At 30.3% G+C, this 15,807-nt stretch overlaps 2 protein-coding genes across 2 annotated transcripts; both read right to left on the bottom strand.

Moving 5' to 3' along the window:
• Nucleotides 1-13,644: 13,644 nt before the first annotated feature.
• LOC114371434 lies at nucleotides 13,645-14,388 on the bottom strand. The gene has a single exon (XM_028328880.1). The coding sequence runs from the start codon at nucleotides 14,386-14,388 to the stop codon at nucleotides 13,645-13,647; it is 744 nt and encodes a 247-aa protein (XP_028184681.1).
• Nucleotides 14,389-14,514: 126 nt separating this feature from the next.
• On the bottom strand, nucleotides 14,515-15,336 carry LOC114371435. Its single transcript, XM_028328882.1, has one exon. The coding sequence runs from the start codon at nucleotides 15,334-15,336 to the stop codon at nucleotides 14,515-14,517; it is 822 nt and encodes a 273-aa protein (XP_028184683.1).
• Nucleotides 15,337-15,807: the final 471 nt, after the last annotated feature.

Below are 15,807 nucleotides of genomic sequence, written 5' to 3' on the forward strand. Positions count from 1 at the left end.
CAACCTTTTGCTGCTTTCCTGACCGGGGAACCTATCCCAGTCACTGTGATTCTCCCTCATTCTATTTTTGGGGGAGCAAGGCGAAGTGCAAGGGACGTTAGGGCGTCACAGCCATAGTGTTGAGTCGCCATCGTCCCCCCTACCATTGTCGACTTTGAATGGGTGAGGGCGATTTTCTAAAGTACAAGTCCTCCATCACCTTTGTGACGAGCGTCATTGCACTTTAATGCCAGGTGAGGCTAGCAAACCCAAAGAACTCTTGCAAGATAGTCATTTAGGCTTGTGGGAGTGATGACATTCCTTTTTTGAGGGCGGCGTCGGGAAGTCCGCCCTTTTTTTATGTATAGGTGCTTGTTCGAGGTCTTAGGTCTCGTTCTTCCATTGACCGCATTCCAGTGTGCTCTACTTGAGCACTTAAACGTGGCTTCTTCCCAACTTTATCCCAATAGTTGGACCATGGTGAGGACCTTTGAGGTCTTATGTCCTTTCTTCAATATTCAACCTATTGTGCTGGTGTTTTTGTACTTCTTTCAGATGAAGTTGATAGGCAAGATTGGTTGGGTCTCCTTGAACAGCGTGTCCAAGAAGCTGTTAGAGTTTGACTCGAACGTCTTTCATTGTTTCAAGGACTGTTTCTTCAAGGTCCTTTCAATTGAGAAGATCCATCGACTTGAGACGAAGAGAAAGAAAGGTCTATCTATTTTTTTTAGTTATTCAATTAAACCAATGGTTTGTTATTGGAGCATATAGCAACAACCATCTCATATGGGAAAAGCCATCTTTTTCTCAACAATGTCTTTGTCATTTGAACCAATAGCACTTCGTTAGATAGGAACAAATTTGATAAATATTGATAACTCTCAGATATATGTGTAGGGGCTTATGCAATTTCCATTCAAAACTCAATATATGGTTCTAGAGTGTTTATCAATGAAGATTTGAAGGACATTGAAGATTATAAAAATGGGTATTAATTATGAATCATACTTTTTTCTTCCATAAAATATTAATTTTTGGGACAAATACATTTTTTTAGAATAGTTTAAAATGAACTTATCTCTATTGCAGATTGGATCCGAGTTAACCAAGCCTTGTGACTTCCAGTCAAAGGTTGAGTCAAATCTCTTATTCTTCCCAAATTACTTTAGAGGATAGATTTCTTTATAATGCTCAAGTGAAATCATTGAGTGAACTTTATGAGTTGAAAAAGATACATGTTGTATTTGTTCTATATTTAATTATTTATTTGCTAGGATTGATTTTGAATACTCGTTAGATTTCACTATTAAGAATGATGTATAAACACTGTGATGTTAAAAGTTATAGATATTTGTCTGCTAGGAATGTGTTTGTGTAACTGTTGCCACAATAACCAAGTTCTTAGTTGCCAATGGTTGGATACATGAGGGTTGTCCAAAGTTGTGTAACAAGAAAGTGGATTGCGAGAAATTTCCATACACCTGTCAAGGTCGTGGAAGTAAAAGTGCAACAACTGTGGCCAGGTTCTTTGTTTAAACTTTTTGGTTCTTATATTACATAGGTTATGTATATGTTTCCAATTGATCAGGCCCAACTAAAAAATCTAATAGTGCTTCTTTTAATAATCACTACTTTAAATAATCATCATAGTCAGCTTGCAGTTTTTATATATTTAAATTTAATATTTTAGTTGGCAGGAAGGTGAATTTGATCCAAAGGGCATTCCAAAGGTTATTGATAGGACACTTGGGGAAAATTTAGCTTTTAAATTTAAGGTTATGCCGAACAATACTCGGTATTCTGTGTAAGAGATATTAGAGGATGAAGATCTAATTATCTTAATATTGAAGAGAATTCCTGCAAATGAGGTCAGTATAATTAAAAATCTTGATGGTTTATAATGTGACCATGTTGAAAATACTTGAGTTTTTTTTTAATTATAGCTTCCTGGAATTGAGCCTGAAATGTCATATTCATTTGTGAAGAAGAGTGATGATTTAGTTTATACTGTAAGTTTTGGTTTAACCTATGTTTATTAATACTAAACTTACACATAAGGTAACATCTGTTGAATTTATATACTGCCACAACAACAATCCTTATCAGCCAGTGGAGAATTTGATCATGAATCATCTATGTCAATGACTCCTGTGAAGAGAAAATTAGTGGTCCCTGAATCTCAGCTGGAACCAGCACCATTTGAAGACCTATCATCAATTTAATTATCCTCTTCCAGATTATCCAAGCATATCAAGTCTGAGTAAAACATGGTTGAAGGGAAATTAGAAGGATTTTGAAGCCTGCTTATTTTTTGGGTTGTTTAATGTTACCTTTTATGGCTGTTAAATATGTATGTACTTAATTATGGTTATGGTTCACAAAAATTGTTTATTTTGGGTGTTGTAATGTGTGAATACTTATGGTGATGGTTCACCAAAACTGTTTTATTTTGGGTGTTGTAATATGTTAATACTTATGATGAAGGTTCACCAAATCAGCCTTTCTGGTGTTGTATAAACAACTATCTAGCATGCTTAAATTAAGATCTAAAATATGCTTTATTGACTATGAAATGTTTTATATTGCATTAGAGCTTATGTTTATAAATTTTTTATGATAAATGAATTTTAATATCTAATTTTATTATGCTTCATAAATGGCTATAAATACTATATGCTGAGTCTTAATCCATGATGGAGGCAACTCTCTTTGTATATCATTAGACTCAATATCATTAAGGCTTATATCCAGGTATTAACAGTTGCTATGTCAAACTACTTTATTTGACTTTCTGATAATGCAGTACCATATACCGAAATAGATGTTTAGCTAAAGTAGCACTGATACGATTAATAGTTGTAAATAGTTAGAATAGTTTTTACGTTAATACTATATTAAGTTTAGAAACTAATAGGAGGCACTCATCTTTATTTTACGCTTTAAATGTATTATATAGGTAAAGGCTTCAAATAGTTTAATAATTTAAGTAAGAAATGTGATACATATCTCATATGGAAACACCTTCCCCCCAAAAATGCAGTGTCTAATCAAATCAAGTTGAGTAGATGAAAGGACAACTGCTATAGTTGTGCAATAGTATAATCATAATCTATACTAAACAAATACTATTCCCTATATTTAGAAGAAGGTCCATTCACTTACACCTTATATTTGTTATGTCTATTAAATATCCAATATGGGTTAAGGGAGAAAAATAAAGTTTTTTCTGTATAAACCTTGTATGCGATACTTTTTGGATGTGCCTCTATAGAACCTTGTGCAACTTAAACTCCAAATCCTTCTCTGAAGTGCTTCCGAAACCAAGTGTGTAATCTTTTTACCTAACTAATATATCCATTTGAAGTTATTATACTTTAGATGTTACACTAAAATAAGTTGACTTAAATGTACGTTGAAGGTAAGCTTTTAATGGGGACTTCACAACTGATTCAAATCAAAGTCAAAGAGGTCACCCCTTCCTTAAATTCATGGGCCGTGAAGGCTAAAGTTAGTAAATTCTGGTATGCTGTTGAAAATATTAGAGACCATCAGATTGGAAAATTTCGCATGATACTGTTTGATAGTGAGGTAACCTTAATCCTAAATTTATGTCTAACTAGACACAGACCCGCGAATTAAAGAAATATTTAAATTAATTATTTGTTTGATAAATTAAATTTAAAAATATAATTGTCAATGATATTTTATATTATTTTTTGTTAAAGGAAATAAAAAAAATACATATAAATTAAGATATTTTTATTTATCAATATATTTATAAGGTAATATTCTAAAATTGGAGGCTAATCACTCAACTAAAGTTGATTAACAGTGAAGATAAGCACTATGTATAAATTTGATAAGAGCAATTAAGAATAAAGTGAAATTAACATAATAAAGCAGTCAAAGAAATATATTTAATGAAAGAAAAAATAGTCAACCATAATGGTAAAAAACATAAAAATGCGAATAAAACATTGAAAATTGTTCATTTAAATAAACTTTTTGTATTAATTTCCTTTTGCCGGTGACTTGTTGAATTTTGTTTTCTTTGGTGTGCTCCTTTCTAAACTCTTTGAAGTAAGATTGACTTTTCATCAAAGGATCTCAAAACAACTTATTTATTCGCCTTTCTCCTTAATGGACTCTCGGAGATTGAATAAACTTCATTTGATGATAAAGATGCATCTATTGACTTATTAGATGCTTGTAACTTTGAGCTTTTACTTATGAAAAATTGTTTTTTCACACTTTTCTTTAATAGACTTTCTTCTTCTTTTGATGATGAAGATGCATCTTTTGACTTCTTGGATAGTTGTAACTTTGGACTTTGACTTGTGATAATTTGTTTATCTCTCTTTTTTCTTAATGGACTTTGTGAGATTTGATAAACTTCTTCATTAGATGATGAAGATGTACATTTTGACTTGTTGGATACTTGTAGCTTTGGGCACTTATAAGTAGTTCTTCACTTGACTCATCTGATGATATTTGTTGTGGTGAAGTGGAATCCTTTTTTTAATAAAAATATTAATTAGTGGATGAAAGTGTGTTTGCAAAGGGTATTTAATATTGGGGTATGTCAACTTTATTTGTATTTTGGGTGTGAAGGAGTTCAAATGTTGTTGTGTCTAAACTTTGTTACGCATCTCGATTGAATATTGTGAATGTTGCTACACTGGTGTCATATGAGACTTTCAATTTTATCTTGAACCTAAAAAAGATTTTAAAGTTTTTAATATTTATTTAATTATGTTATAAAAAATAATTCATTATATACAAAACATTAAACCTTGTTGTTGGGTACTTGGATGGCTGTTTGCATCTTCCACAAGTGTATTGATTTCCCTCTTTTGTAACTTTCTTTTGGCATCTCCCACATGCAACATAATTCATTCAAAATTTCAACCGAACCATCGATCTCATTGATGGTTGCATGAATTGTGAACACATTATCCTATTATTTTATATATGTTAAAATTAAGAAAAAATAAAGTATTGTTAAATATTATGAATATGAAGGTCATGCTAGGTTAGCATACATGTGATTCTAATACCCATCTCATGGACATTATATCTTGTAAAGATATTCTATTTTTTGACATTCTCTTATCAATATCAATGTTGGCAGAACTTGAAAAAGATAGTTCTTTTATTTGATGATGCTCCATTTTTTTCTACAAAGTAGTTATTTAAAATAAAATTTATAATTTTTTAGCTACATCAATCAAAGAATTAGAATAAACTAACGATTTTGTTTGTTGAATGTTACAAAATGAGTATAATAAAATAAAATAAAAGAAGGAAGTTCATTTTACTCTATCTTGAACTTTACAAAATCAAGATGGTTCAGATTGATATAGATCCTTGTACTTGAAGTTGAGTTGATTGAATACTCATCTAAAAAATAATTATTAAAATATAATTATTAGTAAATTAAAATTATTATAGTAAATAAAATATAAAAAATTATTCTAAGTAGAAAGTATGATATAGACTTAATTGAATTAAAATTATTTATTTATTAAATAAGTTGAATTGAAAATAATACTTAAGATAGTAAAGAAACATCTCAAATAAATAAATAAATATCAAATTACATAAACATGCTAATATAAAAATAAAGAGATAGGAAATTATGGATCAATTTTTATTTAAATATTATTTAAAGATTATATATATATATATATATATATATATATATCTTAATATAAAAATTAAATTTAGAAATATAATTTCAATTTTCATAGTGAAATGCATATGAGAATTGTTTAATGTAAACATTAAATACAATTTAACCATCTATTTATTTAGTTATCCATATGTTTTTGGTTGAATTCTCTCTCTCTCTCTCTCTCTCTATATATATATATATATATATATATATATATATATAAAGAAAATAAAAAGAGATACAATAGTAAGATATATAAAGTGTAAAATATAAATTTTGTTAAGGATTTTAAATGTATGAAAGTAATCAAATCTCTGAATTTCTTAACCATGATAGAAGTGATTGCAACTATTTTTGAGCCTTATTCTTGGATGTTGATTGCTTTTTCAAATTATGAGGCTATGTTTATCTTCAAAGTAACTTTAACAACTTCATTTCTGAAAATAACCGATAAAAAAGGGAGATTTGAAAATATAATGTTCTATATTACATTTTATTGTGTAAAGAAATATATATTAATGAATTGTACAAAATTATTATTTAAACAAAATTTATAATTAATAAAGTATGGATAATTTATTTACTCTTTTAGTAACAATTCCAGTCTTCCTATTTTTGTTGGTTTTCCACTGCCAAGTACCTCTTATTCATTTCCAAGTGCATGCACTACAAAAAAAAGCATGATTCGGTCGCTAAATCCCTAAATTCGGTCGCTAAAACTCTTAGCCACCGAAATTTCTATTCGGTTGCTATTTCGCCACCGAACTACTGAGTCACAAGCACACAAAATTCAGTCGCTAGACATTTGGTTGCTATTTTGCTTGAGACCAAGCTAGCAATCGAAGTTTGGGGTAGCTAATTCGGTCACTAACAAGTAATTAAATTTTAAATATAAAATAAATTAAAATAAGATGCGATTACTAATTCGGTCGCTAATAAAAAATTAAATTTTATTTGTAAAATAAATTAAAATGAAGGTCGTCGCTAATTCGGTGGCTACTAAATAAAAGTTTTAAAAAATAATAATAATTTTGGTCGCTAATTTTACATTCTAAAATGTATTTTAAATTTTTTGGTCTAGTTTAATAATTAATTTTTAAATTTAAAATAAATTAAAAAACAACTCGATTGTTCAAAGAAAATATGCCATTATTTTTATTTTTTCATTTACTAGATTTTAACCTGTTTAATAATTACCAGCTATAAATATAATTTTTAATTAAACTATATAATCAAGCTTATATATAAAAGTGAACATTCATAATCTGTAAATACATCTAATAACAAAGTTCTAATTAAATATTGATAAAGTGCAAATTCAAAGTTTAATAAAATGCAATGTGAAAGTTTAATATAGTTTAAATTCATAACTAACATAACATAATCAAACTAAAACAATAGCCAAGAGTCAATGATCAACTTGAGCATCGTCAGCATGGTGCTCGGTTTCATCCACATCTCTTGACTTTGTCGATCATGATTCTCTATCAACCACAACATCTTTTCCTCAAGTGTCCTCTCCTTATCGGTCTTTGCCAAAAGCTCAACATTCAATTTAGTAATTGTCTCACGCATTTCTTGTATTTGGTCTTTCATAGGAGTAATAGAAATAGATGAAGTTGATAATGAGCAACAAAACCTTTGGTTCAAAAACCTAGCCTGTATCACGTGGCTTTGCGTTTGGCTACAATCATCATCCCGTTGCGGCGATTGAGTTCCACGCGACGACGAGTGACTCAGACTCTTCCTCTTCCTCTGTTATCGATCTGAACCATACTGAAAGCGAGGTTAAGGGGAACGTTTCTAGAATCTTCGATCCAAATTCGCATAAATGAAGGCGTTTTGATGGTACATTGGATAAATATCTCCTCCTGTTTTTTTATATATAATTATATTTATATTGGATCCTTTTTATTTCTGTTTCTTCGCCTGTGTCAAAAGACTCAAATGAGTCAAAATAAGTTTCCATGTTAAATTTGGTTTCAGAAAATCAAGCACACATTTTAATTAATATAATAAACTTATGGTTAAAACTAATTTAAATATATATTTTCAATTATACCGAATAGATAAAAGTAATTTTATTCATATTAAAACAAAACAAACTCTAAATTTGTTGGAATGTGTTTTATTTTTAAATAATATTACAAATATTTTTGTTTATAAAATATAGATAATTTTCATTTACTAAGTTTAGTTTGTACATTGGTATAATTAGTTTATTATTTTACTCTTAAAATTAATTTATTAAAAGATTATTTTTAATTCATTTACTTGTATTCTTTCATCAAGACAAACTGAAACGAAACTCCTCACTTGGTGTGTACAGAATTGCTATCCAAAACTTATATAAGATTTATATATATAACCTTATATATTTTTATCAAATTATTTCAATTTTATTTTATATAATACTAATTTAATGATAGTATTTTTTTACATATATTAAGATTAAGATATTTTTATTATTTATTAGAATACTATTTTTTATTTATATTTAACTTTATTTAATCAAGTGGTTAATTTTTTTAAAGAATTAAATTATATAGTAAATAAATGTACTTAAATAAAATGAAAATATTTTCTATTTTTAAAATATTTATTTATGTAATTTATTGATAGTATTTTTATCTATATTGCAATAAATAACATGAATTTCTTAATATAGATAAAAAATATTGTCACTAAATCACAAACATTATTTTAAAAGATAAATATAATATATAAAATAAAAAAATTATATAAATATACATATTCTAATTTATGTGAATAGTGTTTTTTTTACATATATTAAGATAAATATATTTTTAATATTTATTACAATAGTATTTTTTATTTATATTTAACTTTATTTAATCAAGTGGTTAATTTTTTTAAAGAGTTAAATTATATAGTAAATAAATGTAGTTAAATAAAATGAGAAAATTTTCTATTTTTAAAATATTTATTTATGTAATTTATTGACAATATTTGTATCTATATTACAATAAATAAAATGAATTTCTTAATATAGATAAAAAAATGTTATCACTAAATCAGAAACATTATTTTAAAAGATAAATGTAATATATAAAATAAAAAAAACTTATATAAATATACATATTCTAATTTATGTGAAAATAAAATTTAATCTTATATGTTATATTTTAAAAGATAATATATAAGATTATAAAAATATAATAAATAAAAAATTGAATTTGAACTATTTTTGCATAAAATTTATATTAATATTATATTTTGCACCAAATATTCAAATGAGCACTTAGATGTCATGATAAAGGAGTGTGTTTCTCATTCTAAACATCATGGTTCTTGTCCTTCCTCAAGCATTTTGAAAGTTTTTATTTTTTTAAGAAAATGTTAGTCAACTTTTTATTATAATTAATGTTTGAAATTTAACCATCAACAATTAAAATTAGGAGTGGTAAGCGGGCCGACTCGCCGTGCGTAAGCCCACATTGGTAGCAGACATACTAGTTTGTCCCGCACTCTTACACGAACTTAATACATTGGTCCGCACCCGCCTCAGAGGCCTAGTTTCTAGAGAAACACTTAAATTTGAAAATAAATATAGTTTTTTTCTTAAAAAATAGTCAATAACACTCAATTATATATTTTTTAAAAATCTTAATAAATCTCTAACAAATACTCAATTACAAAAATTTTAATACAACCAAATAAATTTTCAAAATAAATGAAAAGAAATTTTGGATTAGGCTTTTGGGATTAATTTGGTTTGGGTTGACCTTGGTTAGTGGTTACGGGTTTGTGGGTCAACCCATGAACCCCGTGGTCCAAACCCACACAGCTTGCGGATTATGCAAGACAGACCCAAAATCTTGCATAGCCATGAATTTTATAAAAAAAAAATGGTTTGTGGCTTGTGCAAACCATAGGCCCTGATCCACGAACCCGAGCATGTTTACTCACCCCTAGTTTAAATCAGTGACTCAAATAGTAAATTAAAAAAATAGGAGGACCAATTTGGTGAAATAGGTAAAATAGGGGGACAAATTTTGCAATTAAGTCTTAAATTAAAGTAAATTTGGGATTTTAGTGAATGCATATGGTACGCATTGCATCTTATTGGGCCTTGCTCAATGCACATGTTGTACTAAAGTCAAATTGGGTCTTCATCAATGCATAAATTTCACTTATGTCATATTAAAACTTAATGAATCATTGGTATTACACTTATACATTATATTTTGAATTACTTAATTTTATAAATTTTGATTATCATATATCTTTAGAATATAAAGGGTATTTATTATCTTTTTAAAATATTTATTTTGTAAAAAACACAAATTAAAAGACTAATGATAAGCATGACTTATTTATCCTAATCAAATAATGTAAATATTATTTTTTTAATTGAAAAATATTACTAATATACTAATTTCAATATTTTTCTAGTATAAAATATATTTAAGTATATTATATATTTATTAAAATTTATAATAAATAAAAATTTTGTTACTTCACTTATATAGAAAAGGAGATTGCAGTCGCTAATCTCAAAACAGAAATAAGCAAAGCGACTGATATATTTTTGGTCGCTACAACCTTGATATAGCGATCGAAGTCTCTTCGGTTGCTATCTTCAACTACATATCGGTCGCTAAAGTACTTTTTGTTTTTTTTTTTTACATATACAACAACCGAAATAGCCACCGAAGTTTTCAGCGACCTTTCATTTCGGTCGATAATTCAGTCGCTGGCACAAGTTGGACATCATGATCAAATTTGGTCGCAAATTCAGTTGCGAGTTGCAACGTTAACTGCATGGTCGCTACTTCGATCGCTAACAGAGACCGAAATTTTTCGGTCGCTAATTTCGATTGCTAAATTGCATTTTTCTAGTAGTGTTGAAGTGTACCAATAGTGTTTATAATTAAATATGAGATAGGTTAGAGTGACATAAATTAGTTATGATTTGCAAAAAGATTAATGTTGTACTTGTCAAGACTATTCTATCATCAATCCTTTGAGCTAGAATTTCAATTGAACCAAACTCAAAATAGTATAGAGGAATGCTAATGAATATTCTATTGATTTTCTTGACAACAGTGGTAAGCAAAAATAATCCTTTAAATGTTCATTTGACAGGTTTATATGCATCATTTGTTGAGATAATTCTTAAATTATGTATGGTGTAAAAGTTCTCGTCTTCAAAATTTCAATGAATTTTGAAATCATATTTTCCCGCTACATGTAGTGGAGTTTCATGTTGCAGTATATTTAAAAGAAAAAATCAGGTTAAAATTAAAAATATTAAATAAATTTAATTGATATAAAATTTGTTTAAAGTAATTCAATGTAAAAAAATTTGCATTTTGTGATATGTGAAATTGGAGATAGTAAATAAAATTATATTTGCAATAGTTAAAGTTGATGTGAAATATATTTTTTACATACTAATGTGAAAAATAAATAAATTTCAAGTTTGTTTAACCAATATTTTTTTATAGATTAGTTTGAAAACTAATTTTAGATCATGAACATTATTGATGTGAAATATTTATAGAGCAAAACATATATTGAAATTTAGAAATTATTAATATGAAGATATTGAATGATATGTAAAATATAAAATAAAATAGTTATAGAATGTAATATAGAACATTAAAGAATGAGGATCGTGAACGTGAGAAGTATTTGAAGGTCACTAGTAAGATTGAATTGAAATGCTTTGGTCTAGGATTTTGTTATGTTGTAACATTGAAGAAGGAATAAGAAAAAAAGAAATGATAGACACAAAAGGAGAATGTTCTCCTTCTTCCAAATTATCAATTTTGCTGACGTGACAGTCTAAGAGTAAGTAACTTAACTTTTATATATTATAAATAGATGGGATCTTATTAACTATTTACTTATTGTTCAACATAATAACTGGTACGTTGTGGTCATTTAAACAATATTAACCAGGGTCAAAAGATACAAGCATCAACACGAGAAGATATATATAATATTCTCCATTTGGATATCCAAGAAGGGAAAGTCCATCTTTTAGCAAATGTAAGTGTCATCTTCAATAGTAATAAATCATGACTATAAGATTGAAATCATCAGATATTCCATGGTTACCTACATGCAACATGAAAAAATTACAGCAAACTGTTTTAATCCAGTACCACTTGAAGATCTGGTGAATGTTACACATATTCCAAATCACACTACTAGAAAAAGCTGATTTAACATCGGCGGATTAACATCGGTTTTGTCAAAAACCGATGTTAACGAAAATGCGGTGGCATAATTGTAAATAATGTGTATTTCTTAACATCAGTTTTATGAAAACCGATGTTAACGAAGCGACTCTAACATCGGTTTTCAAGAAAACCGATGTTAACGAAGCGACGTTAACATCAGTTTTAAATAACCAATGTTAATGTCGCTTCGTTAACATCGGTTTTTTTCAAAACCGATGTTATAGTCGATTCGTTAACATCGGTTTTCAGAAAACCGATGTTAACATATCATCAGTTAACATCGGTTTTTTGAATAAAACCGATGTTAACGTTGACATCAATTTGTTAACATTGGTGTTTTATTGAAAACCGATGTTAAACTTACATTTTAAATTATATTTGACGCGACCTATTTCGCTCGCGCTCCCTTCTTCTCCGTTTACCCTCTCGCACTTTCTTCTTCTCTGTGTACCCTTTGGCACTCTCTTCTCCATTGCACTGTTAACATCGAAGGTTGTTGTTCTCCATTGCACTGAAGACCGTGACAGGTACGCTTCGTCTACCTGTGTTGTTATATTGAACTGAAGAGCGTGACCGTGCTAGGTCTGTTTCTGGAACTCGTGGTTAAGCTAAGGACCTTTTTTGGTTTCTGGTGCAAGGATTGGCGAAGTGGTGGTCACCTGAGGTACATTTGACTGGTAGTACGTGGTGTTTGTGGTCAGCTGAGGTACATTACACCTGAGGTAAAATCTCGCTGGCATTGTCGTTGTTGTGTTCGAGGTAAGCTTCATGTCTTCATTGTAGGTTTATGCTTCCGCGTACGTGGTGTTTGTGCTCTTTGTTCTTATAGATTGTTAGTTAGTTTCTTAATTAGTTACTACTACTAGCTAGGGTTTGGAATGCAGGTAGTGTTGCTTGGAAAGCTGTGTAAAAATATTGCCTTATTTTGTTGAGTTGTTGCTTGGAAGCATCTACTTTCTTCCTTCACTGTTGTTGTGTAGTTGTTTCTTTCATGCTCTAGTTTTTGTTTTCATGCTTCATATCTTATAGCTTTTTGGGATAGTGGCTGTTCAAGTTGTTTGGCCTTATTGTTCATAGCCTTTTGGCTGATGTTTAACTTCTGCCTGATGTTTTTAATATCCCCATTGATTCGTAGTATTTGGTGGGATAAGAGCTTGAAGGAACAGAATTTGGTGTGATTGATTGAGGGTCAACTATACAATGCATGTTTTTTTTTTATATTTAATTATGTATTTTACCAAAAAAATATAGTTTTATTTTGTATTTTGTTGATTTCCTTCTAGATTTTTTTTCTTGAACTAGTCTTCTAAAGCATAACTACTAGTTTTTTTTTGCAGTCACATTAACCCTTGAACTGTATTTGTCTTCTTCTTAAATTAAGCTTGGTTGGTAGTCTGTCTTTAACCAATCTCCATGTAAAGATAGCTGCTTTTGGTGGGATTTGTAATTTCCATAACTCCGTAAACACTCCATGACTATTTTCCTTAGTTGCTTCTCCTTGCATCAAAAGGTATGCGCTCCTTGTTGTGTACTGTCCATTAGGTTCTGCTCTCCGTTCTTTGTTGTATGTTCTAAAAATCTGGTAGCTGCCTCAATTTCTTGAATAGCATTTTTTCTTCTTCTATGGTTTTTTTTTTGCATAGCAAAAATCAGTAGTATTATATATAATACAGTACTAGGTGTACTGAAGAGAGGATTAAAAAAATACAAGGCAAAATTGCCTAACATATCTGAAAGTTACATAACCACATTAGCTGAAACCAAAAAGGAAACAACCCCCTAAGACAGCTCTTCCCTCAAGCTAGTAGACCATTGGTTGAAATGAATATGGAAATCTTTGTCCATACATTTTAACCATGACCAAGTGTGGAATAAAGCTTCATCCATGACTTTTTCGGGGTTGAAAATCTGGTTATTAAAAACCACTGAATTTCTATGCTTCCAAATAGTCATGGATAAAGCTATCCAAAGCACTGCCCATCTCTTTTCTATATAGCTTTTGCTGTTCCAATGAGAGAATTGTATGAAATGATTTTTAGGGTCAATGGGGAAAGGGCCCACTCTACTAACCCATCTCAAAACCTCCCACCAAAGACTCCTATTTGTTGTGCAAGAGAACATGACGTGACCAACACTTTCCTCCTCAACATCACATAAAGGGCATCTATAAGAAGGTAGATCCACCTGCCTCCTTCTTAGATTAGCCTTAGTAGGCAATCTGTTTTTGAAAATTCTCCAAGAGAAGGCACTTGCTCTTGGAGGAATTTTCAGATTCCACATAATCCTGGAAGCACTGTCTTCATTATCAGAACTGCCATCATCCATCAAGAGGTTGTATGCTGACTTTGTGGAATAAGACCCAGTAGGATCAACCCTCCAAGAGAGGTAACCCAAGCTAGAAAGGTGAATCTGAACCCCATCAATCTCATCCATGAAAGCTGCCACCATATCAATTTCATGCTCAAAGAAATTTCTCCTCCATTGTATCTTCCAATCCCACCTATTGTCAACATATTGACCCATTAGACTGATAGTACAGTCCTGCTGTTGACTCAGTTGGTACAGAGCAGGATATTTATCATTGAGGTTTAAGTTATCCCCCCTTCACTTATCCTTCCAAAAGTTGATTTTGGCCCCATTACCCACCTTTCACCTCAAGTTACTGGTCAAACTATTGTGGTGCTGCTGCTCGAAGACAGATTTTAAATCCTTCCACCAAGGAGAAATGTCTGCACTGCTTCTGCCATATAGTAAGGCATGCCAACCTCCATATTTGGACAATAAGGTTCTTGCCCAAAGCTGGTGCTGATTATTTGCCAACTGCCAACCCCATTTGCCAAGCAAGGCCTGATTAAACTTGTTCAAGTCTTTAATTCCTAACCCCCCTCTGATTTTAGAAAGACAAACTGTATCCCATTTGACCCAAGGGATCTTAGTTGTCTCATTGTCACCTCCCCAAAGAAAGTTTCTCTGAATAGATACTATCTTATGAACTACTTTTTTGGGGATTCTGTAAAAAGACAGCAAGTAGATGGGCAAAGCTGTCAAAACAGAATTGATGATGGTGATTCTACCCCCCATCGAGAGACATGTATGCTTCCAAGATGCCAACTTGGTCTCAAACTTGTTGATGATAGGCTGCCAAACGCTCCAGCTTTTAGGGTTTGACCCCACTGGAATTCCAAGATAAGAGAAAGGAATACCCAGCTGGCTGCAGTTAAGGAAATGAGCTGCATCTCTACACCAACCCTCTGATTTGCCCAAACAACCGAACTGACTTTTAGCATAATTGTTCTTGAGGCCTGAAACCAGCTCATAGCATCTCAGAATAGACTTTAAAGCTCTAACATTGGCCGAATTTGCAGTTCCAAAAAACAAAGTGTCATATGCATATTGCAGAATATTGACATCCTCTTTCAAACTTCCCACTTGATAGCTGCTGAACAAGTTCTTAGATATGGCTGTCCTCATCAATCCTGTGAGACCTTTTATGGTTGATGAATCTATGGAAATAGGTAGAGTTGATAATAGCAAAGACTGTTAATATATAGTATTAACAAATTAACAATTCTTGTAAAATTTAATAATCTTCAATTACATGACAATTCATGGTTAAATAAAATTAACATACCCTAGTCTCATAGGCTCCTCGTTATACGAAATATGAACAGTCATAGTCTTCCAAATACAAAAGGATTATTTTCAAATCAAACTCATGACCGATTAGTCACCAAGACACAACTTTACCATTGTATCAGGATTAAGCATTCACCCCCATTCATGGTTAAACATTACAAAAACCTTTATAGTAGTATTTCAATTAAATTTGAAACTTTTCCATGATATGTACGTACTTTCACAATTCTGTCTAAATAAGACAAATTTCATGTGTCTCTCTTCTTGCTCTTCTCTTCATCAGTTTTGTACCCTGTATTTCTATTT

The sequence above is a fragment of the Glycine soja genome, chromosome 10 (genome assembly GCF_004193775.1).
Source record: "Glycine soja cultivar W05 chromosome 10, ASM419377v2, whole genome shotgun sequence".
Taxonomy (NCBI): domain Eukaryota; kingdom Viridiplantae; phylum Streptophyta; class Magnoliopsida; order Fabales; family Fabaceae; genus Glycine; species Glycine soja.

Coding starts and splice junctions, on each gene's coding strand:
- LOC114371435 (XM_028328882.1), bottom strand. CDS start 15,336: ATGAGGACAGCCATATCTAAGAACTTGTTCAGCAGCTATCAAGTGGGA.
- LOC114371434 (XM_028328880.1), bottom strand. CDS start 14,388: ATGGGTCAATATGTTGACAATAGGTGGGATTGGAAGATACAATGGAGG.